At 38.1% G+C, this 25,443-nt stretch overlaps 2 protein-coding genes across 2 annotated transcripts; both read left to right on the forward strand.

The window, feature by feature from the left end:
- Positions 1 to 4,455: 4,455 nt before the first annotated feature.
- On the forward strand, positions 4,456 to 5,514 carry MELLADRAFT_92446 (uncharacterized protein; the record flags this gene model as incomplete). The annotated part of the gene is made up of 6 exons (XM_007405555.1): positions 4,456 to 4,459; positions 4,536 to 4,543; positions 4,625 to 4,738; positions 4,814 to 5,221; positions 5,318 to 5,412; positions 5,478 to 5,514. The coding sequence occupies 6 exons, from the start codon at positions 4,456 to 4,458 to the stop codon at positions 5,512 to 5,514; spliced, it is 666 nt and encodes a 221-aa protein (XP_007405617.1).
- Positions 5,515 to 20,387: 14,873 nt separating this feature from the next.
- Positions 20,388 to 24,344, forward strand: MELLADRAFT_42064 (uncharacterized protein; the record flags this gene model as incomplete). Its single annotated transcript, XM_007405556.1, has 10 exons — positions 20,388 to 20,732; positions 20,855 to 20,978; positions 21,228 to 21,317; positions 21,410 to 21,820; positions 21,945 to 22,481; positions 22,568 to 22,849; positions 22,926 to 23,231; positions 23,366 to 23,629; positions 23,725 to 23,913; positions 23,989 to 24,344. 10 exons carry the CDS (start codon positions 20,560 to 20,562, stop codon positions 23,992 to 23,994), a joined length of 2,382 nt encoding a protein of 793 aa, XP_007405618.1.
- Positions 24,345 to 25,443: the final 1,099 nt, after the last annotated feature.

Here is a 25,443-nt window from a genome sequence, read left to right on the forward strand (position 1 = left end):
TAGGATTGCGAGGGATATGGATGTTATGATTCCAAGGCGTTCGACTTTGACGCGCCGGCCCAAGTCGGCGGTAAGTTTTCTTGATAGAGCAATCCACGTGTCCTCTGAGATCGAGATTTTGATTCGTATCCGACATCGACTGGATTACCAAGTACAATGATCAATCGTGAATGATCGCGGTCAACATGGTTATAAGTCTGCATGAGTCGGTCCATGTATGCATCGGCTCATTTGGCTGCGCCACGGGGTTCTTTCCTTGGCTACCTGATAGCGACGTGGTGACTTTGGGACTCCTGCGTGTTAAACAGGACTCGCCGATAGAGAGGACATCGTGATGTGTGATGCTCATGCTGGAATAGCTTGGGGAAATTTGCTGGTCACAGTTTGATTGGGCACATTTTTGTTTCTTGTACAAACAAAATTGGGTCCACTGAGGACGGATGCACCGATGTGCGAGATTGATTCGCTTCACATCATGGGGCAAGACCTGAGAAAGGTCAAATACCAGCCAAGACACCCAAGCTGAAGTGATCACTGTTACCCGTAAATGAGCCGATTGGAGCTCGATTAGAGGAAAGATACGGGGTGAGCTTTTACTTTTGAAGGTGAGGTTTACGAAATGCCAAATCACCTGTTTCGCCTTATTTCGCTGTCTCCGCTTCTTTCTGCCGTTAGCGTATATATAAACCTGAATGGCGGGTGATGCTGGAGGGCACTTGTCCATCTCCAAGTATGTACATAGCCGCATCGCACTATCTCCCAAGACTCAAAGTGGGCCACTCTTTATTATCAATGGGATCATAGATGCGTAAGTGCGGGTTGGACTTTTTAGTCACGAACAGGCACAAGACCCCGTCACACTTATATCGACCCACGCAAGCTTCAAGTGTGGGTTTGCATAAGACCACGGGAGGGTGAAGGCCAGCTGCAGAATCTAGTGTGGGTTAGTCAAGGATCTGTGGTGCAAGTGCTGTGAAGAAACCAAATGTTGAGTTTGCCCCATATTTTGCTTCACCATTTGGGATTATTTTCTGTCTCTTTTGTTTTTTGTAAAAGGAATTGATAAAAGATGATTGTACAAAGATGATCCAATTCAAGTGAAGGGCTCATGAGTGACACAAGCAGAGGGGCAACATAAGGGACATAACTCATCCTCAGTACCAAATATAGAGCTTTGATCCTATAACATGTCAGCGGTATGGAATATGTACCCAGTGCCTTTGGAACAACTCCTAGATGCCTCCGAGTTGCGGATTGCAAGAAGTGAGGGTGTAAGTGTGAGGGCAGAATCTTGAAAGTACTGTTTGGGGAAAATTGTGCTCAGAAACTTGAACCCTTCAGCACACTCAATCAGAAATCTTAACATTCCTTCTTATTTACTGATTTGAGACTGACTAAAACACTGTTTTCTTCATTGGCCATCAAATCAATATGAACCAAAGGATACATCTTGGATGTGGTATTTGACAGTTTCATCTTTTGCATGTTTATTCCATCAGGTAGTCTGGTTGAAGAAGCAATTCAACAGGGTGGTCTGAGAACCCCACTACAGACTCCAGAGCTCCTAGGAATCAAGGCACACATTGCAAACATTTTTCTACACTACATATCCTTCACTGCAGTTTAAATTCATGAAAACTTGATACAGTCCCTTGCTCCTCCCTGGTTGGAGCAAAGGGCTTGGCTGAGGAAGACATTTGTAGCATTGCAAGTGTGAAGACTTTTGAATGCCAAAAACAGGCTATGGATTTCACAGCAAACATGAGGAAATAAAAAACTTTTACATTGTGTGTCTCAATAGTAGCTCTCTCAGCGGTCCTGGTGATTTGTGTCAGCCCTGAGTACATGTGGATGTACCAAAGACTAACTTGAACATATAACCAACACAATCATAGGGTGTGATGTTGTCATATGAAGGTGTGAATGTAAAGTTTCTTCTGTGTATGAGGAAAATCCAAACACCACTTACTCAAGACTAGCAAGGCTTCTGGGGGTGACTGAACCTTCATCACAAAAATGATGATTTTGTCATAGGTGTTGCAACAGCTAGTTGTCAGCTTGATTTTGATGATATCTTCTCCTCTCAATTAGGGTACTGGGGGCTCCAAATCTTCACACATCAAATAACAAACAAAATCTTTTCTAACTGGAGAAGTGCTATGCTTGATCTTCCAATACATTGCCAAAATTTTGATCAAATCTCACACTGGCCATTCTGACCTGCAATTTCATCATGAGATCTAGTCAAATCGCCTTGTTCTTGTTGTTGATTTCCTCTCATTAAGCACACACATTCTCCCATTATATCACAAAGGCAGTTGATGTGTGCTTGCTGACAGGAAAAAACAGATGGACACAGGACTCCCTCAAATGTCAAATTCCCATTGTTTGGAGACACTGTACCTCAACTCTGTCAAAATTCATGTTCCTCTAATCCCATACAACATGCCCACTGTTGGCTTGCATGTTGATGGCATGCACAAACCCTCTTTTCAAGCAAAAAAGGGGACCACAGACTTCTTTTCAACATTTGAATGTCACACAATGATCCTTCAAGCTGAAAAATCAGGAGCAGTGGGATTCTTGATTATCTGTGGGAACTCTCAGGTTATCATACAGACCTGGTTATTTACATGTTTGAATTTTTCATATCCTTGTAGCCAGACCCACCAGTTCACCTCTGCTGCACATGGTCCAGGTGGCCATAAGCTTAAGACCTCCATCAGCCCATAGCCTTTCAACCTTGCCACACTTATGAACAACTTCACAAACCCCTCTTATGAGGGGTTTAAAATCTTGAGCAAATCAACTCTAGCTTTATTGCCTACCAATTCAATATGAACAAAAAGATGCTATTCTTGTCTCTGAGGATTTCTTACGACTTCCGCACACCTATTCTATTGGAAAGTATTGTTGAAGGAGGAAATGAAGTTGATGACTGGAGCCTGTGTGACCTTGGATGCTATCAAATTGGCCATGGACTTCAATTTGGACAATCAACTCCTTCAGTATAGTTCAGCCCAGAAGAACTTGCAAGATTGAAAAGGAATAACTTAAAATGACATTGTGTTAGATTTGCAAGAGACAGGAATAACAAGATCACATGTGAATAATTCAAGTGTTATGTAGCTGAGATTCTTGATGAGACTATCAAATTTGAATTGCAAACCATCTAAAACAATACAGATTCAAAGCACTACTAGATAAACACGAAAAAGAATGGACCTTCTAAATCTTGTAAATATGTCCAGAATAAGCAATGTTGGGTACTTTCCCAAAAGTATAAGACAAAACATTTGTTCTATCATAAAAATTCTTTTCATATTAACCAAATGAAGAGATTCTCATCTTGATTCAAACCACAACCCTACTGACTCCAAAAGTGTAGGTGTCATTCAATGCCAAAGACCTATGAGTCTGTGTTACTTGGTTACTCTACATGTTAACTCAGATACAATTGATCTATATATCAAGTAAGAGAGAGGAGTCAGAGGATATTTGCCAATCAAACTTGATATATAAGCTAAAGGTGATGGGGAAATTGTTCTAACCAAAGTAATGAGAATGAGTGTTTTCTAGATTAAGTCAGGAGACATATAAATCATTCCCATTCAAATAAATAATCCAAAGTCAATGAGACATGAGATTTACTCAAGTGTATCAGAACAACAGGAGTGGCATAAGGTCACAGGTACTTCAGTCCTGGATGTATGTTAGACATGTGGGTTGAAAAGTAGTTAGGATAGAAGCATTGAGCTAACAGTCCTGTACATGTTTAACTTTCAAGTAATTTTCCAGGTGGGGTATGAGAATTCCCGGCCAAAATCCAGATTCCCCTACCCAAAAAATCAACCCCCACAGAGTTTTTGAATTTTTAGTACTAAGGTGAAAACCCCCAATGTTGCCATGGTGGTCTATTGAAATTCAAATTGTTATTTGCTTCAAGGCCCAGTTTGAGACTTACAAACCTCCTTGAACCTCATAAACTCAACAGAGCCTCATGAAAGCCTTCTGCATGAGCACGTGTAACTTCCAGTGTTGCTTTCCTAGAACAAAGTAGTTCTGAGATGAGCTTTGGCAACTATGGGAGTGATCATGGCTTGATAAGTCAGTTGCCCCTCAGAGTTAGATATCATCAAAAATTGATGTATTGGAAACCCAAGTTACTCAAAGTCTACAAAAGTTACAAGATCAAGCCACTTCAAGGATGCATGACACTACAGTTATAAGTTGATGCCTATCACAAGATCTCCAGGCATAGCCTGGAGGAGAAACCAAGCTGGGATACCCGCGGGTTGTTCACGGTCCGGGTCAGCGTAATGTGACATGTCACCTGCCCTGTCACATTCCGAATTCACAATCAAGTTCGAGTTGTGTGGCAGTCGTTGAACCCTCAACACCAATCATCGGTTTCTAGAGAACTCACTCAGGTCGCTTCTCAGCATTCAATAAAACATGGGTGAGTGCGCTCCATTGAACATGAATCTAACTTGCGTTCTAACTTATGCTCCTTAATTCCACGCGATACGTCATAGATTTTCAGGTCAGCTTTTCCAAACGCATGTCGTCCCGCATGAGTACAAACAATTGATTGTTCTGCTTTTCTCGCCTTTCTCCATCATAGAACCGAGTAGGATCGAAATTTGGAGGTGGAGGAGTTGCAGGTGCAAGTGAAGCCAATGTAGACCGACGAGAAAGATTACGAAAACTTGCACTAGAGACGATCGATTTAGCCAAGGTCTGATCAGAAAACATTTACACGTTCAAAATGCTCGATGAATTCTTGCTGAGAACTTTTGTTTTTGATTATTAGGACCCTTACATATTGCGAAATCACTTAGGAGGTCTAGAATGTAGATTATGTTTAACTTTACACACGAATGAAGGATCTTACTTAGCACACACACAAGGAAAGAAACATCAAACCAATCTTGCAAGAAGAGCAGCCAAGGATGCCAAAGATTCATCATTATATCAATCTTCACTTTTGGCTCAACAAGCTGCTCAATCTCGCTTAACGATTACTAAAAAACAATTCATCAAGATCGGTTCACCTGGTTATCAAGTCACAAAAGTCAGAGATCCGATCACTGGTCAATTAGGTTTACTTTTTCAAATTCATTATCCACAAATTGCCAATGAAGTTAAACCGAGACATAGGTTTATGTCTAGTTTTGAACAACATGTCGAAACTGCCGATCGAGCTCATCAATATCTTCTAGTGAGTGAAATACGTTTTTGCTCCAAATCTAGAGCCATGTGTCGATGAATCTAATTGTGAATGTTGAATTGGACTTCACATTTTGACTCTTTCTAGATTGCAGCAGAACCTTATCAGACTATCGCATTCAAGTTACAATCACAGGAAATCGATAACTCAGAAGGCAAATCTTGGAATCACTGGGATCTAGAGTAAGCATGCTACTTCACGAAATCCCATAAGAGTTCTACAGGCTTACGTTTGTGTTTCTTGACAGTACAAAGACGTATAGCATGCAATTTCTGTTTGCATGAACTGTCTCCTTGAGGCAATAAATCAAGACACTGAAAGAATGTAAGTTAAAAGACATGGAAGGCCATGGATCTGATACCTGAGAATGTTTTTATTGGGACATGTTCCTTGAAGTCCACTCAAGTTTATGTTTCAGTGATTAAACCATAATATTCAATGGTTTTACCATTTAGTATCACAAATTGTCAATGTTGTCTATGTTTTTCACAATGTATAATTAATTTCTTAGCTGATCATGATCATCAAAGCAGAATTCAAAAGTTGAAAGAGAAAGAAATCAGAAAGGTTTCCTCTGTGATCATTCAAATGTTTGATAACTTGACCATGTCCACAGTAGCTTGCTATCACTATGCCAAATTGCAAAACTTACCACTTGGTTTAGAAAATGGAGAAAACATAGAAAATTATAGAGAAGCTGGGAAGGGTCAGAAAAATATGAAAAAATAATGGTTGAGTCCTGTGGTGTATTCGAATCACCTTGCATATTTTTTCATATTTTTACAACCACAATGCAGAAGATGTCAGAAACCCAATTTCGGTCCAAAATTGGCATGTATTGGAACAGTGACCTTGCAAGACCCATAAAATCATCAGTTTTGCTCCAACACATGTAGTGTCTTGACATTCTGAATGCTACATTCTGGCTTCAAAATCTGGATACACAAAGCAGCTCTGTGTCTCTAAGAATGGGCAAGTTATACCAACATCAACGGTGGCACGGCTAAGCTAAGTTAGCGCTTAGTGGTGCATTAGCTTAGCAATTTTTTGTCGCTAAGCTAGCGCTAAATCCTTAGTGCACTCAAGCTAAGCTAATTGAATTTTGATTTTTCCTTTAGCAGGTCTGCGCTAAGCTAAGCCGGGAGCTTAGCTATCAAAAAAATACATGTTTTAAGTGCAAAAAGGGCCGCTAAGCCGCTATTAGCAGTTTAGCGGCCAATCAATTGGCTTAACGGGTGTCATTTTACGCCCGCTAAGCTAATGGCTTAGCGTTAGCAGAAATCCGCTAAGATTAGTGTTAGCGGATTTTTCCTTAGCGGCTTCTAGCTAAGCTAAGCCAAGGTGACAAAAATCCTTAGCTTAGCTTAGCGAGCCACTGTTGCCAACATCCTTACACAGCAGGAAACCTATATAAGTGTAGAAATCATTACTACAATGGCTTCAGCCCCTTGATGCACATTGTAGACCCATCACATGGCTCTTATAGATTGCAAGTATCCAGGTGATTGAACAAAAGTTCTCATATTTTGAGACCTTGAAGTTTTCTGCCCAAATTCTGATAGTTTTGGAGCAAATTTGAGTCTCTGACCAGATATCCTGCATGATCATTTTGACTTGAGAAATCTTAAAAATCAAAGGTAAACTGGTGTGGTGTATACTGGTGAAACAACTTGCGCCTGGCCACTGTACCCTTGCCCAGTCTGCACCCCGAGATCAATTTGGGGCTCTATTGTTGCCGGGAGGGCTTTACGGGATCAGCTGAGGCCAGCTTGCAGCTTTTGAATCTTGGGTGTGGCAAAGTGATGAGGACCGAAGTTCTCAAACACAAATTTGGGTTGATGTTCCATGATCAAGTGTACTCTTTTGTACATAATTAAGTCTGGACTAGGCACTTGCTTCTTAATCATGACCAGATTATTCATTTTCTTGTTGTGCTGAACCCTCAATTCTTACTTCAGTTTTGATTAACTTAGCTTATATTTAATTACAGACCAATGAAGTGGCATAGTAGGAACACCCTGGATGTGTGGACTGGTGATAGAGATGGATAAATGAAATGGATAAGACTTTCTGTATAAATAGCTTCTTATTGTAGCCTTGTATTCCTTTTCTCACTCATTCATTGTTGCTACTTCTCATTTTGTCTAACACCTTCCTAAACCTTCTCCATCAACTTCACATGGTCAGGTGTATATTTATGCTTTGTTATTGACTTAGTTCAACAAAAGCCTTATAACATACACTAGCACTTTAGGTGTGTATTTCTGCTTTGTTGTTGACTTAGTCCAACAAAAGCTTTATAACTTACACTAGTGCTTTAGTTTTTGCTCCCACATATTTGAGAGCATACAAGATATTATCAGTACCCTACTCCGTTAGGAAATGGCAACTTCATCACCAAATTCTCCACCTACAACTACTAAGAAATCACCATCGTTCAATCTTCCAATGAATCCGGGTCTTGCCTCTGTGGTAACTGCGCTAGCCGCTGCTCTTGATGTGATTTGGAGGCAACTTACAGATACTAACTATACTGTTTGGACAACATGGATGGAAATTGAGCCAAATAACTTATCTTTGGGGGCGTGGTAGATGGATCTTTTATTCTCAAAGAGAACTCACTGGCTGAGGACCTTGTTGCTTTTTTGAAATTTGAACAAAAGGTGTATAATTTTTTTCTTGAAACTTGTACCAGAACAATTTAGCTTTGGCCACTAAATTTACTGCCAAAACAGGAACTGCAAAAACTGGTGCAGGTATCTGGAATCAGCTTAAAGAAAAGTGTATGCCTAATAATGTTTTTCATCAAACTCATGTGTTCTATGTCATTCTTCACATCAAATACACATCATCTCTTCAATTCAGTAAAGGAGGGCATACTTCTCTGGCAACACTTTCTCAAATCGGTCTTGATATTCCCAAAAAATTTCTTGTTGTCTTGGTTCTTGCTCATCTTTTACAATCTATTCAGTCTTTTATTGGAGTTCTCTCACACTCTATGAGTCCAAAGACAACTGTCAATTTTGTTTTAAATCAAATTGAGCAGGATGCTCATCAACAAGCTACAATGGACAATGAATCTCCTTCTATTGCTATGGTCTCAGCTGGCAACAAGAACACTGGTCACAGGTGCACTCACTGCAAACATCCTGGTCATTTAAAACCAAGGTTCTGGGCTACTCATCCTGTACTCAAACCAGCTTACACACAAGAAAGAAAGATGGCTGTGGTTGTGGCTACTTCTGTTGTTCTGATGGTGTCTACCTCTTCTGCACCATCTCCTGCTCCTGTGTTGACATCTATTTACACTGGCATGGACTTAGATAATCCTTTGTCAGCATCATCTTTTCCATCATCAAACACCACTTTAAGCACTTCACTTGAACCACCTTCTACTCTTCTTGATTCAGGGTGTTCTGATGTTATGTACACTACTAGTCAAGAAGCCTTCTCCACCTACTCTGAAATCTTATCCAATCTCAACATCGGAGAAGTTGGAAGAGCTGTTCAAGCTATTGGGAAGGGTGTGGTTGCTTTTCATGGTGTTGGTGATGTTATTATCTTCCAAGACACTCTTCATGTTCCTGTTCTTCTTACAACCATATTCCACTTTCTCTGATATGGCAAAAGAGCTCTCTTTGTGTATCATGGTGATAACACCTTCTCTGTCCTCTGTGGTGATCAAACTATTCTTAATGGGGTTGTCAGAGATTGTTTACTTTTTTCTAATATTTCTATTAATCATCTATCATGCAATAAAAATCCTGCTTTCTCATCCAACCTATGGCATGACCGCCTTGGTCATATCAATCATGACTGTGTAACCTCAACTATGTACTGAAGGCATTGAAACTGTACCTGCAAAGGATTTTTTGGAAGCCTGTGCTACCAGTAGGTCTACCCACTTACCATTCACCAGGAAGACTTCCCGCCCTTCTGGTCCTCTCAATGTTGTACACACCAACTTGTCTGGAAAAATCACTCCATTGACTCCATCTGGCCGCAAGTATTCCATGAAAATCACTGATGGATTTTCCTCCTATGGATTGATCCATCTGTCATGTTTCAAAAATGAAGCTTTGGATAAATATAAAGAAAGGAAGGTTCAAGTCAAACACATGACTGAACATGTGGTCAAGAAGATTGTTAGTGATGGAGGCGGCAAGTATGTCAACAATCTATTTAATGAATATCTTAAAACTGAAGGTATCATTCACTACATCACCACTTCTCATACGCCTCAACAAAATCCCTTCTCTGAACATGGAAATTGAACCACAGACAAGAAGGCCAGGAGTATGTTACACCAGGCCTCAATGCCTGCTTTTATGTGGGCTGCAGTTGTTCTTACAGCGGTCTATTTTGAGAACCATACTATTTCCAGGTCATGTAATGGGGTAACACCGTTTGAAGCTCTGAATGGTTCCATTCCTTCTGTTGGTCACATCCACATTTTTGGGTGTGCTGCATTTTACCATCTTACTCATGGATGTGACAGGAAGTTTGGACCTTGGGCCAAAAAAGTAATTCTTGTAGGCTTTGTTGAAAGTATGAAAAACTGCAGATTTTACATTCCGTCCACTGGGGCCATCACTATTTCTCATGATGTACAATTCAATGAATCCAAATTTCATTTTCTTGTGATTTTCAACAATCCCAACACAACTATTGTACCTTTTACTGAGGAGGAGACTTTATCTTGTGAACCTTTAAAATTTTGCCTTCATTCACCTGCTCTCACCAAAGAAATATGACAAGAAAAAAAGTACAAGATCACTGCCAGTGCAACTGCGCTTATCTCAAGAATTGGAAAATCAATTGATGAATCAGCAAATCTATCCACTCTTGATCTGGAACCCAACCCACCTTCTTATTCTCAGACACTTCTTACTTGGAACTCCTTGAAATGGCAACAGGCAATGTTTGAAGAATTTGACTCTTTTGCGGCCAAAAATGTTTTTGAAATTGTTGATGTTGTTCCCACTGATCAAAAGCCAATCTCAACTCCTTAGATTTAAAGCTAGATGTGTAGCTTGTGGTTGCCTCCAAGAAGAAGGCACTTAAGGATCTTGACAAAACTTTCTATTCTACTGGACACTTTGTAACTCTTTGAGCTCTCTTTGGTCACACTGCCACTGAAGATCTTGATATTATTCAAGCCAACTTTGTGACTATATTCCTTAACTCAGAGCTTGGTGAAGGAGAAACAGTGTAGATCCAGATACCTGACGGTTTTGTTGACTGGGTCAAATCACTTCCTCCCTCTTCACCCTTTTGCACTTGGATTCCGGCACTTATAGCTTGTTGAGGTTCCTTGTGGCTTGAACTTCTCTGTTTGTTGTATGGTTTGAAACAGGCATCTCACAGTTGGTAACTTACTATTAAGGCCTGGTATTACAAACACAGATTTGTGGTTAGCAAGACTGATGCTTATTTATTTGTCTATTGTGGTAAAATGGGTGAAAGAATTTTAATCTATATGTGGGTGTATGATATTATTGTTGTTGGTAAGAATGTTTGTTGGGTGCTTGATGCTTTGAAAGGTGATTATTGTATCAAAGATCTGGGTCCGGTGAAGAACATGCTGGTTATGCAAATCAAACAAAACCATGAGTCTAGGACTCTTTCTATAAGTCAATCAAAATATGTTGAAGAATTGCTAAAATTATATGGCATGGAGGACTGTAAACATTTAGGAACTACACTTCAATCTAATTTACCTATTTTACCCAGCACTGAAGATGAAATCAATGAATTCAAACTTAGTGGCCTTAAATGCTATTGGATCACTTAATTATCTTTCCCAATGTACAATCATCCTGACTTATCACATCCAGTCAGTTTACTCCCTCAATCTCTCAAAACATCAACCATGGCACACTGGGGGCACTTTAAAAGGGTGCTTCAATATTTATGTGGTACAAGCACTCTATGTCTTACTTATGGTGTTCAGCCCGTGAATAAAACTTTTCAAAAATTTCAGCCTGATCTTAGTGGACCTCCTGTAGCTTTTTCTGATTCTAACTAGGCTGATTGTACAATTTCTCAGAGATCTACTTTGGGGTATTATTTTATTTTTAATGGCGGCGCTGTGAGGTGGCAATGCAACCTACTGTAACACTTTCTTCTACCGAAGCGGAGTATAACGGATTTTTGGATGCTGGACAGGAAGGGATGTGGATCAGGAGACTGATGTCGGATTTTGGTTATGATCAACTTATTTCGACTACATTCTTTGGCAACAACCAAAGTTCTATTGCACTTTCACGTAATTCTATATTTCATGGTCGCGCAGAGCAAATTACAAATTGAGATACATTTTCATTGGATTTGGCAGAAAATTCAAGATAAAAGTATAGATATCAAGTTTTGTTCAACCAATGATGTGATTGCTGGTTACAATTCTGTCAGAGCAGGGAAGATATGGTTCAGAAGCAGAACCTTATGACTATATCAATTCCCACGATATGAGTTAAACTCACCTGTCAGAGCAGGGAAGATATGGTTCAGAAGCAGAACCTTATGACTATATCAATTCCCACGATATGAGTTAAACTCACCTTTCACCCAAGATGTAAGAAGAAGATCTTGGATCAGTTTTTATTCCATCACAATTGAATAAAGAAATGAACAAGATTAAAGATGAGAAACATAATTCAATACACACCTGTCAGAGCAGGGAAGATATGGTTCAGAAGCAGAACCTTATGACTATATCAATTCCCACGATATGAGTTAAACTCACCTTTCACCCAAGATGTAAGAAGAAGATCTTGGATGAAGAAGGGAGACTCAGATCGCTGCTCTTCGAGGTTTAACATGAAACTTCTGAAACGGTACATAGGTTAACATTAATGATAACAAACAGATTGAAACCTAAACATAGACAAATGATACATATGTAAATGATTAAATGAGATTGAAATATTAAGTCCAAACTTGAATGTCAGTTATGTGATATGTAAATTATTACAGAAGTGATATGAAAACTTTAACAATTAGGGGATACAAAGTTGAAATCCGGCCGAAAATCCGGCCGCGTGGCCAGATTTCCAGATTCCATTTTTTGCGGTAATTCGGAATCTGGACATGAGTCCGGATTCTCTCAACTTTGAATCCCCCGACTTCAAGTTCCATGCCAACTTTCCACTACACCACCAGTCCCACATCCAATATCGACGACTCGCCCCCACTTCACATAGCAACAACTCGATACCATCGCAAAATAGCCCTCAAGAGGTCCATTCAAACAGCACGACATGCAAGAAAGGCGTATGTTCAGAACAACCTAGACTCACTTGCAATGTTTCAAGTCAATCTCGCCGGGATAGATTTTTCTTACGCATGATTCAAGCCTTACAAATCCATCAAATTGCTGTAACTGACAAGAATTGAAAGAAGGCAGCTTTCTCGGTCAACCAAACTTACAATTTAATCAATCACAACATGAACCTTATGATAGATCAATCTCAAATCTTTCGATTGATGAAAAAAGACCAACTCTTGACTTCAATTCTCACAAAGATTCCATCTGGTCTGACTATTCTTAAACTTATCTGTATCCTTCTTTGATTTGATTCGTGTGTGAAAAGATTATACAAAGGATCTAATGCAAAATTCAGAGTTCCGAAAAGTGACTCTTTAACAAAACTTCTAGATCGAGGATGTCTTTGGACTAAGATCAACTGCTATTGTCTGCCAGTTTCATTCATCCACAGGTTTGAAAGAGTCTTTGTTCTGCAGCTTGAGTTAAAACATCTAAAATCGCAGGTTCAAGTGTTTTTAATTGACATGAAGCAGCTAAAGAGAAAACAAAACCAAAACCAAAAGAGTAGATTAGATTTAAATCAGATCGAATATGATTTTTAAAGTATTAATACCAACTCTTGACTTCAATTCTCACAAAGATTCCATCTGGTCTGACTATTCTTAAACTTATCTGTATCCTTCTTTGATTTGATTCGTGTGTGAAAAGATTATACAAAGGATCTAATGCAAAATTCAGAGTTCCGAAAAGTGACTCTTTAACAAAACTTCTAGATCGAGGATGTCTTTGGACTAAGATCAACTGCTATTGTCTGCCAGTTTCATTCATCCACAGGTTTGAAAGAGTCTTTGTTCTGCAGCTTGAGTTAAAACATCTAAAATCGCAGGTTCAAGTGTTTTTAATTGACATGAAGCAGCTAAAGAGAAAACAAAACCAAAACCAAAAGAGTAGATTAGATTTAAATCAGATCGAATATGATTTTTAAAGTATTAATCAAGAGAAGAAAAATGATCTGTTACCGATCTGTTGTACCATTGAAGTTAATTGTCCTTTATTCAAAAAATCCGTAATCTTCACTCGATCTCGATGATTAGTTGAATTCCATAAAGGAGGATAAGGTTGATTTGAATGAGAATGAGAATGTAATGAAGATCGATTTGACTCAGAGTGTAAGGAAGGATTTCTGGGTGCCTGGTGTTGGATGAGAACGAAAATCTTGAGATTGAGGTGTTGAGTCGGATATGGAATTGAGGTGAGTGAAGAACTGGCCAGTGATCTGTTGATTTCTCTTTTTGCCAAATTTCAAGTCGTGGCCAGAAAAAAATGGAATCTGGAAATCTGGCCACGCGGCCGGATTTTCGGCCGGATTTCAACTTTGTATCCCCTAAATTCTCACTAAATCTCTTGATAAATCAAAACTGCAACAACTTTGATGTGATCTTGGTTTGATTGACATTGGATTTCAGCTGACGAGGCGGGGGGTTCGTAATTAAGAATTGTGTGATATTCTTGGACATAGTCCAACAAAAGCCCTATAACTTACACTAGCGCTTTAGGCCTGCATCCTGTTATTTCTCTTAATTTTCTCCTTTCTCTTGTTTGTGTTATGAAAAATAAACTCATTTATTCTTGCTAATTCACATTTCGTCCAACACCTTGCTAACCCTTCTCCATCAACTTTGGTCAGGTGTGTATTTCTGCTGTGTTGAAGACTTACAAGTCCGACAAAAGCCTTATAACTTACACTAGCTCTTTAGGCAAACTTAACAAAGTCCCTCGCCAAAGGCCTGAGCCCCACCTTTGGCGAGGGACTTTGTAAAGTTTGCTCTTTGGGTGTTATTTCTGTTGTCGAATTAGTCCAACAAAAGTCTGATAACTTACACTAGCGCTTTAGTTTTTGCTCCCACAGCTTTGAGAGCATACAAAATACCCAACATCAACGAAGCCGATCATGTCATTTTAAAGAACAGCTTATTCACAAAAATCGACATAAAGAATATTTCCGGATTGCATATCGAACATCATTACATCATAAAGGACTTTCACAATATCTCACTAGGACATTCAAATCACTCGTGTTGCGAAAGTTGAAAATTATCGCATAGAACAACAACAACAAAGATAAAATGAATCAGTTTGATAAATTACCAATTGAGATTTTCAATCGAATCCTAACAGAAGTTGTGAATAACTTAGAAATTAGACCTATGCCAGCTCATTCTATTGAGCCACCAACTGAGTTACTCGAGTTAAGACTAGTTTCTAAAGCTTGGTCTAAAGCTGTTATACAATTATATTTTCAAGCAATAGTGATATTAAATCGGGATCGTGCAAGATTAATTATTAATAACTGGAAGGATGATTTATATGCACCTGATCTTCAATGTCCTGTTAGAATACTGCACATTATTGAACTCGGCCATACACACGCAGATCGGTGTGAGATGCCCCCAGAAGAGCGTGATTTCAGACATCCTACGATCGAGCAAGTAGTAAGGTTAATTGAATTACTGGGCGAAAATTTGAAGATGTTGTATATCAGCCTTGAATGTTGCTTGAAAGTTTCTCCTGATCTGATCAAAGCCATCAAGACTATCAAAAATTTGAAATGGTTATCGATTGAATTTCAAAATGAAACCGCGGCATACGATTTGGATTCATTATCAGATTTAATTTCAGCGATACCTAAACTTGAACGTTTATCACTTCAATGGGATTCATCAGAAATTTTGGACGTCAAACCACCTGCTCTATCGAATTTGAACTACTTTTCTCTCACTTGTGAAAAAAATGTAGCAGGGATTTCTAATATCACTGAAGCTTCAAAAAACAGATTAAAAACTATTGCACTTTTTGGTGATCATCAGCTTGAAGGTCTACGGCAAGTTTTGGAGCCTGTCAAAGATACAGTAGAAGGTCTCTTTACAACGCGGATCTCTCGACAACTTGGCCAAGATGTTTTGGATTTAAATTTTCAAAAATTACGAGTTATTGGAACTCAGCCTGTGCTTCGTCCCACCATGTCAGAACTTGATTGGATGAATGCCCCAATGTTCAAGAACGTCAGAACAATTGTCATAAATAAGAATTATTTGAAAGATGCTTTGAAATTGAGCGGAGTGGATGTCTTGAAGAAGCTCACTAATCTCAAACACTGCAGACATTATTCGGGTTCCCCAAGTGGGCAGGGAAAAATGATTGGGAGTATGATTTGTCATAAAATGGTCTATCACTCCACACCTGAGCCATAACACCCACACTACATATGTGTAGCAGGCTCAGTGAATATGTGGTTATCATGTACATACAGTTCTGCTCAGTTATCTGCTCATCAGGACAAGTTATTCATATGTAATACATGCTGTAACTTCTTTCAGATTGAAAAAAGCTTCCAAAAGATTGACTACATACACTGACTCAATGTTTTGGTGTGATCTCATCAACTCAACTGCATGTAACACACTTTCTGTTACTAAGACATAGCTTCAACAATATTGCCTGAGCAGCTACAGAATTATATGTAGTGAATTTTTGGGAAAAAAAATTCAAAGTCGAAAAAGTTACATGTGGTATAACATGTGATTTATTTATTCTGATGGGCAAAAAACTGAGCAGACCTGTATGTACATGATAGACAACTATTGACTTAGCTTGCTGCACATATGTAGTGTGGGTGAAATGGCCCAGGTGTGCAGTATTAGATTCTTTTATGAAAAACTGTACTATTAATCATTTTCCTCTGCCAAATTGGGGAAGTTGAATGATGTTTACAGTGCAAACACATGTTCTTCATCAAACATCCCTTTTTTTCCAACGAGATTCCATCACACTTCATGAAAGTGGTATGACCTCCTTTGGTGGTGGGGAATGTCAGCCCCGAGCCCTATTACTAGTACCAAAGGGCTGCCCAAATAACTATAAAATAACAAAAATAATAATTACAACTCATGGCTCAGTTTCAAGAGCCAAGTACATATGTAATTACATATAGTTACATATGAAATTACATATGTACATACATGTAGATGTAACCTTTTGGTTATATTATGTAAGATTGCCTTTCACAAGTGCGTATCACAGGAGTAACACAAGAGTTACACCCGTGCGTAATCAGATAATAATTAAATAATTAAAATTCATGATTACATACGTCAAATGAGTATGTAATCAAACCACAAGTTGTACATAAGGATTCTCAGGGTTTTGAGTATATAAAGAGCTCTCTGACCCGCCAGGAAAATCCATCATCATCATTACATATCATCAAATTATCAGTAAACATCATCAATCAGATAAATAAGAGTCCTTGTCCTCTTTTCATTAGACATTGTATATTTCTCTAATTGATCATTGCTTTTGTTATTTGTAGAAGTTCTTTTGAAGACTTCTTTCAGGAGGTGATCCTTGCAGTACTGCTCAAGTTATTAAGGGAATTCAATAACTTGAGAAACTCTAAATTCACGGGAGTTCCTCTGTGTTCAGAGTTTAAAGAACTTTAAATATCACTAGGTGATATTTCCCTTGTGTAATAAACTCTAGAGTAGAGTGTTATTAGCTTGGGCACGAAACTAGACTGTAGTTTCTACTCTTATTCCTGCTAGAAGACTCCTGTCTTGCATTAATTCCCGGATTGATATCCAAAACCCTCAGGTGTGCAGTATTAGATTCTTTTATGAAAAACTGTACTATTAATCATTTTCCTCTGCCAAATTGGGGAAGTTGAATGATGTTTACAGTGCAAACACATGTTCTTCATCAATAAACTTAGTTTATTATTCCACCCTTTTTCTTTAGTGGTTTACTAGCCTAAAAGACGCTCGGAATTCAAGGTCATGTCTTCGGAAGCATGACAATAGATGAAATTTTGGTTAGTATCTTTTTGTTTGATCACACCAAAACTTTGATAGGGAGTGTGTTGAAAAACTTTGTACTGATTATTTTACTTGTTGATTAGAAATTAGATCTTGAACTCAATGAACCAATGCAAACAAGTCATTAGATTCACTTGTGGATGCCCCTTCAATTTGAAATTTTCTTTTGTTAGTAATATTACTAACAAAAGCCTTTTGTCATCTCCCTTGCCAACTTTTGTTTTTCAAAAGATGTAAGTATATTCCACCAGAGCCCTGAACCAGTGTTAGAAACAAACGAAAGATGTATTTGATCCTGCCCCAAAGTAAATAATTGTTTCTTTTGTTATGGATTCAACAAGAGAGAAAGAGGGAAAAAATGAACTGAGGTGCCCAAAAATTACTGTAGGCCTTCCCTTTACACAACCGTTTTTTTGTTGTACAGAAACCAAACCTTCTCAAAACTGCGGTTATTAACTGATCGAATCAATGTGAGAGCCAATTCTTGGTACAATTTTCTTAGGCCCTGAAATCTAGGCCTCGAGGCCGCGCAGGGCCAGGCTCAATTTTGGGGGGATAAAACGCTCAGAAAGGGGATAACCATTGGGTGTATTGCATCTTCAAGGACATCAATAAAACCTTACTTTGAAGGTAGAAACATATTTGAGAGACCAAGACCTACTTAGAAGAGAGAAAAACAACCTTTACTTGAAATTCTCATGTATATATCCAAAGTTTAAATGTCTATTTAGAAAAGGAAAACTTAAAAAAATTCTCACTTCAATCCAAATTAACATGTATTCATTCAAACTTGTTTCTAGTGAAAAATGAAAATAGATTTCTTGAAAATCAATCAATAAACACCTATTTTTTCATGATCACCTTATTCCAGCTCTTGAGGCAGACTTGAGCTTCAAGATTGTGAGGAGTGAACAAGGCTTGGTGGTCACTCATGACTCTCAAAGCATTAGAGCATGTGCTCTCAGAAGGGGAACTTGTTGCAGGTACTGCAAGAATTGCTCTGGCCATGCAAGCAAGATTAGGCCAGTGATGTGCGTTTATTGACCAATAGGCAAGAGGTTTACAGATCTTGTCTTCTTGAGGGGCAGTGAGGTATTCATTCACCTTGTGTTCAATCCAGACAGTTTTGTGTAGGGCATATGGGCCTTACACTGGGGCTATTCCAACATCAGCAAAGATAGTGGTGCCTGGCTTTCTTCATTTGAATTGGGAGGTGATCATACCAAGTATTTGGCATTCCAAGACTTCAATTCTATTGATGAGATCAATGCAAATAGTGCATAAGGCAAATCTTGTTTTTTTCCTTAGGTGTGTTCTTTTCTAGTTCATGATGGTTGCAAAGTCAAGTCCTGATTTGTATCTATATTATCACAGTCATGAAGTGATGGACTCATTAGTTGACATGGATATGACCTCCACATGGGGCTACAAACAAGTTCTTGAGACGGTTTTGGTGCTGTTATTTCAAAGCTTTGGATATTGAAGAAAAGTCTAGCAAAAACCCGTGGAATTTGAGCCGGGTTCCCTCCGTGATTCTTGGGTACCCCCTAAACCAATTTTCAACAAAATCATGGTAAATTTGTGGTGTAGTGCTGACATGTATTGGGAAGGGCTGTGAAAACAAAATCAGTTTGTTTTCATCTTGGAGAGATTCTGAGATGTTCTGAGTATGACTCATGATCAGATCCTGAATAATCATCTCAGAGACTCTGACTGAGCCCAAAGAATTCTCATGCAAGATGAAAATGAGCATTCTCCAGCAAAGCCAAGCAAAATCTGATCAAAAACAGTCTGATTGTTTGAACACTACCAAACTCATGAATCAAATGAATCTGAAAGAAAATGAATCTTTTGAGACTTCTGGAAAGTCTACAAGGCTCACGTAGTTCTGAGCATCAAGTTTGGAACCTGTGACTGGTACAGCCTAAAACATCCAATCATCATTTGGTGCAAGTTCATCAAGACTGAAAACGGCTGTAGAATGTGTGCCTCAAGTAAAGCTTTGTTTTACAAAAATCTAAAAATCATAAGTAACATTTTGATATAGGAGAAACTGTAAATGATGCATTTTGTAAGTTGATCCTCTTTGTTTAATTGGGTAGATGGCTAGTTCCAAGTATGAATTGATGGCTTTACATCTTTTAATCCAACTTCTTTATGATAACTCCATGAAACATTACATTTAATTCTTTTGCGTGATGATGAGCTATAGTGTTTATTTTCTTGTTTTTCTTTCATGAATAAAGAAACATAGAGCAATTATTTCTTAATTACAATTTATCTTGGTAACCTTGATGTATGTACTTATGATGAAGCTCACAATTCTCTTTTGGGTTGTGTTAGATATATGTCCACTTTGGAATGAGTAAACAAATAAATTTGAATTACAATATCTCATGATTTGATTACCAAGATTGAATTTGTTTTCATGCCAAACTGGTAGTGTGTTGTACATTTTTGCTTTTGATGATCTTATTCATAGTCTTTTTCCAAGCATTTTGACCTACTGTGAATCCTCATTCATCAGCATTGGTCCCATCATTGACTTGATTGCAGAAATTCACAAGCATGAGATTAACAAGCCTGATGGATCTCCAGCCAAGAGTAACCTTTTGATTACTAGCCATGAAGGGAATTGTTGTGGTATGAACTCCAACACAGGAACATGTGATTTGTGAATAGAGTTGCCATTTTTTGTAAATCTGGGTTGAATTTGTCCCTTGATGGTTTTGTGAATTGAAGACCATTGAAACAGCATGGAACTTGAAGGGAAATCAGAAATGGGATATCACTTCGGATGGTAGATTTGATTTGATTTGATGTGATAGGTTGATTTTCCTTTTATGGGATCTTGTTGTATGGTTTTGATAATCTGTGATACTTGGACTGCGCCGCACTGTCTACAGTCTGCTACAGATGATATATAATCCATCTCGCCTTTGAAATCGACTTGAACTGTTTCTTTGTCTTGATTTGATTTGATTGTTCAAGTTCTTGTTCTGCTCAGTTTGACTATCATCATCATCAAGTCTTAATCATTCAACTACTCTCACAACCCATCTCAGATATCAAACATCGAACATTCTCAGCTTACCGATCATAACTCACTTTCTCATCTAAAACCGGTTAGCGAATCCAACTCAGCAATCAGTCGGCTCCAGACCTTTATCAAACCCGGACCTTATACACAGATGTCATCCAATAACAAACGATTCCATCAAGCTCCTCATCTTCTTCCTCGTTCTTCAAAGGTTAAACCTACTAAACGACATGGTGAACCTGCTACAGACACTTGGTCTCGATTAGCTAAAGCAATCACTGAAATCTTAAACCATAATGCATCCAAACTTTCTTTTGAAGAACAGTTTAGTAGATTTCCGTTCTTTTTCCTGGTTTCTTACCCAAAATACCTTCAGATTCACTCAAGTCTCTCGATCCATATGTGTATGAAACTTTTATTGATACTCTTGGTTTGCTTTTGTACAGTTATCGGTATGCCTATAATATGGTACTCTATAAGCAAGGTACCAAGCTCTTCAATGGGGTCAGAGATCTAGTGGCCCACCATCTAGATGACCAAGCCAACCAAAAAATCAAGCCGAACTTCCCAGTCTTCACTGCCTCAACCACCACCACCACCACTACCACTACCAGCACCACCACAGTCAACCCAACAAAAGAAGTCCCAATCTCACCACCAGCTACAATCTCTAGTAGTAATAACAAGGGTAAAGCCAAAGCCGTGGAAAAAACCTTGGAAAAATTAGAAGCCAATGCTCCTCATATTCCTTTACTTACTCAGACTCATCAGATTGCTTTGATTAGTGGAAACGCTACTGATCGATTAACTCTCATTCAGTCTCAAGAAAGGTTTTTGAAATCGGTTAGAGAGGTTTGGGATGATCATGTGGCTTGTATGAAAAAATTGAGAGATGTATTGAAGTATATGGTAAGTTTGAATCTACAATTGTGGATATATCCCAAATCTTGAAAACTGACTGGTTTCCTATTTAATCGACCTACCATGATTTGGTCATATAGGACAAAGTTTATACTGCAGCACCAGGAAATAACTTTGATTGGATGCCACCAGTATGGGACTTGGGTCTTTACATCTTCCTAACCCATGTAATCCGATCCCCACACCATCCCATCTCATCCCACCTAATCAATGCCATCATCACACTCATCACATCCGAAAGATTAGGAGACACGATCAATAGTTCAGTAGTTAGATCAGCTACTGAAATGTTAACCGATTTAACAAACCATAGTGTTGAGATTATCAAAAGAGTAGATGATAAAACGGGTGGAAATGGCGGTGGTCCGGCGGGTGAAAGTATTTATTTGACGGACTTTGAACCGCTTTTTTTGGCCGAGAGTCGTGAGTTTTATAAGAATGAAGGAAACCAACTTTTAAGTTCTTGTAATGCATCTGAATATCTTAAAAAGGTTTGTTTCTTCTTTCTGTTTCCCATTTATATGTATCTTGATGATAAGTTTCTTGGTACCCAGACTGATTTCGTCTTTCTCATCTTGTCGCTACCACATTTTGATTGCCACCTCTATGGTTTAGGTTGAAAAACGTTTGGCAGAAGAAGAAATCCGATCACAAGCTTACCTTCATTTACCAACTGAACAATGCCTAGCATTTATTTTAGATGAAGAACTAATCAAAAAACACATCAATGGAATCCTACATCATGCATCAGGAGGTTTAAACCTAATGATCGAACATGATGCCAAAGACGACTTAAAACGACTCTACACTCTCTTACTTAGGATCCCTGAGCAAGGTTTGAACAGTTTAAAAGAAGGAGTTAAAGATTGGATTAAAGAACGAGGGAATCGGATCAATGAAGGTTTTAATGGTGAAGCCATTACTCGTGATGAACCTCAAGCGGGTAATAATTCAACCGCTTTACAATGGGTTTCGGATGTCATTGCTTTGAGAGATAAGTTTTTGGTGATCCTTTCCGAAAGTTTTTCGGCTAATAAGCTTTTACAAAGTTGTATTGATGAGGCTTTTAGCTCTTTTATCAATGCTAACAAACGATCTGCTGAGTTTATCAGTTTGTTTATTGATGATAAACTCAAGAAAGGATTAAAAGGAGTACGTATGTTTTGATATACGAATATTTCACTTTCACCAAGCCTAGACTGATGATGCTTTAATTTGGATTGATTGATGTTTAATAGAAAACAGATGAAGAAATCGAATCTGAATTAGATAAGACAATTGCACTTTATAGACATTTACATGAAAAAGATTTATTTGAGAAATATTATAAAGCACATCTTGCCAAAAGATTGTTATTTGGAAAATCAGTTTCAGAAGATACAGAAAGGAATATGTTAGGAAAATTAAAAGTCGAATCAGGTAGTGCTTTTACACGTGATTCTGAAGGGATGTTGAAAGATTTGAAAATGTCAAATGAGATGGGTAAGAGTTTTAAAGATTGGTGTAGTAAGAAACATCCCGTGAGTTTTGTTTTGAATCTTTCGTATCAGAGAGAGAGAGAGAGAGATTAACTGAAAGGCTATTTCTTCTTGATAGGCTGTTCCTTTGGATTTAGTAGTGACGGTAGGATCTTCATCTATGTGGCCAATGTCACAAGGAAACAATCAAATGAAAACACCATGTATCTTACCGAAATTGTTGGATGATTCGATTAAACTCTATGAAAGGTTTTATTCGACTAGACATAGTGGTAGAAGATTAACTTGGCATACTGAATTAGGTAGTTTGGAAATCAAAATCAAGTTTAATAAATCAACTCATGAACTTAGTTTATCTACTTTAGCTGGTGTGGTGGTCCTTTTGTTTGATGGAGTGGATGAATCGAGGAAATTTACTTATCCAGTAAGTAATCCAATGTTCTTTTTTTGATTGTTTTTCTCTCTCGACCATTTTGTTTTTTCAAACCAAACACTTTTTAATGAATTTTGAATTGTTGACTGATTCCAAAACTAATTTTTTTTACGTCTACTTCTTAGGAAATTCAAGAAGCAACAGGCATGTCAGATGGAGATTTAAAACGAACCTTACAATCCTTATCATGTGCGAAATATAAGATTTTATTAAAAGAACCTAAATCACGTGAGATTAATGAAAGATTAGATGAATTTAAATTGAATTTGAATTTTACAAATCCGATGACGAGAATCAAGATTCAAACGATTACCAACAAAGTTGAAAATAAAGTAGAACAAAAAGAAACTAATGATCGGGTTGAAGAAGATCGTAGGTTACATACTGAAGTAAGTTAATTTCACCCTCTCTCTCTTTCTCTGTCTCTTTTGGTGTATTTTTTTTCTGATGGTAGCTTTTGGGGTTGGATTGAAAAACACAATAGGCTTGTATTGTAAGAGTGATGAAAACAAGACAAAGATTAGGTTATACTGAATTAAATCATGAAGTGATCAATCAACTTGCTAAACGATTTAAACCTACTCCTACGGTCATCAAAACTTCGATTGAGAAATTAATCGAAAAGGAATACTTGGCTCGTGATAATCATGACCGAAAGATCTTGATTTACTTGGTATGTGGTCTTTTGACGGATTCTCTTTGAGAAACTAGGAATGCTTATATTGGTTTTTTTCGTCTTGGTCTATAGGCTTGAATGAGAATGATGGGTTTGTTTATTCTAGAAAGATATTGATCAGGAAAGGGTCTTTGGTTATATATATTGATCTGTTTCTTTATGTAATCAGATCAGTCTATTTTGAAGAAGTTCAAAAACCGTTTAGAGTAGAGACAATTTGATTATCGATTCTATCTATCTATCTATATATATATCATGAAGTTTTTGTTTCTTTGTTTCATTGATTTCATGTGGGTAAGAAGTGTAAGTTGGGAAGAATTGATGATGAGATGAATTTTTTTTTATATGAAAAGTCGAATTTGGAAACATTTTTTTTTTGCTTCTTTGTATGAATCTGATTTGGTAATTTGAAATTTCCTTTTTTTTACATTTTATGAGTCGTCTTAAAGGTTGGACTCTAGACAAAACTGCCTTATTGAAGCATTTGTAAGAATCATGGTGATGATCAAAGTTATTAAAGTGGGATGATGATTATATACTGAGAAGCGCGAGATTTTTTAAAAGTGAAGCTTGAGGATTCTTATTTTGATGAATAGTTAGAGAGAGAATTGCAAACCGCAAATGATTAAGTCGTGAGCTGATAAATGAAGTCTTGGAGGAATAGAGGACTACTGTGGGGGAACCAACTCAACGCCTCGTGTGGAGTCACGTTAAAAATAATCAGACAACTCTTTTGGTTTATCACGAGCAAATGGTGAAGATGCTCAGAAGCACTGATCAACTACAGTTCAAACCTCAACCTATTACACTGCCATTTGAAATCCAGACTTACATCTTGGAGTTTTTTCTCGAACTCTTGGCCGAAGAGTACGAGGACCAGGACGAGGACGAGGACGTTAGACCTTCTTATTTCTTCCAAACTACTTGGTTTACGATTGGTTTCCAAAGCATGGTCTCAAGCTATCATCAAGATTCGTTTTCGGTATTGTTTACTTGAAGAACGCGAATCGCGCACAAGTTATTCTTGACAACTGGTCTGATGATCTCTATAGCCCAGCACTCACATGCCCCGTTCAACACATTTTTCTCCTACATTTATGTTATTCAAACCCAGTGTAAAGCCAAATGCTAAACTCAACAATTCTACTTGTTGCTCAAACAGTTCTATCAAAGTTCAATGCCGGGCTCAATTTTCTATTTGTGCAACTCTTGATAGTGGTAAACTTGCATTTGAGTGGTACTGGCAGCATTAAAACCACAACCCCTACTCTATCAAAGACATGCGTAACATGCACCTTCCATTGGTTTTTAAGGTGTGGCTCAACGCACAATCCATCAAAGGTTTGACCTGGAAATCTCCCCAACACCTGCTTTTGTGTCCTGATCATTTACCAGTGAGTTCATTCACCTTACTCTTCAGCATGATAATCCATCTAATTCATGCCTATATGTAGGCTATGACTTGCCCAATAGGTGATTGTCCCTGAGGCTCTTCAGATAGATTACCAGACTGTACAAAACACCATA

This window comes from Melampsora larici-populina, assembly GCF_000204055.1.
Source record: "Melampsora larici-populina 98AG31 unplaced genomic scaffold MELLAscaffold_4, whole genome shotgun sequence".
NCBI classification, from domain to species: domain Eukaryota; kingdom Fungi; phylum Basidiomycota; class Pucciniomycetes; order Pucciniales; family Melampsoraceae; genus Melampsora; species Melampsora laricis-populina.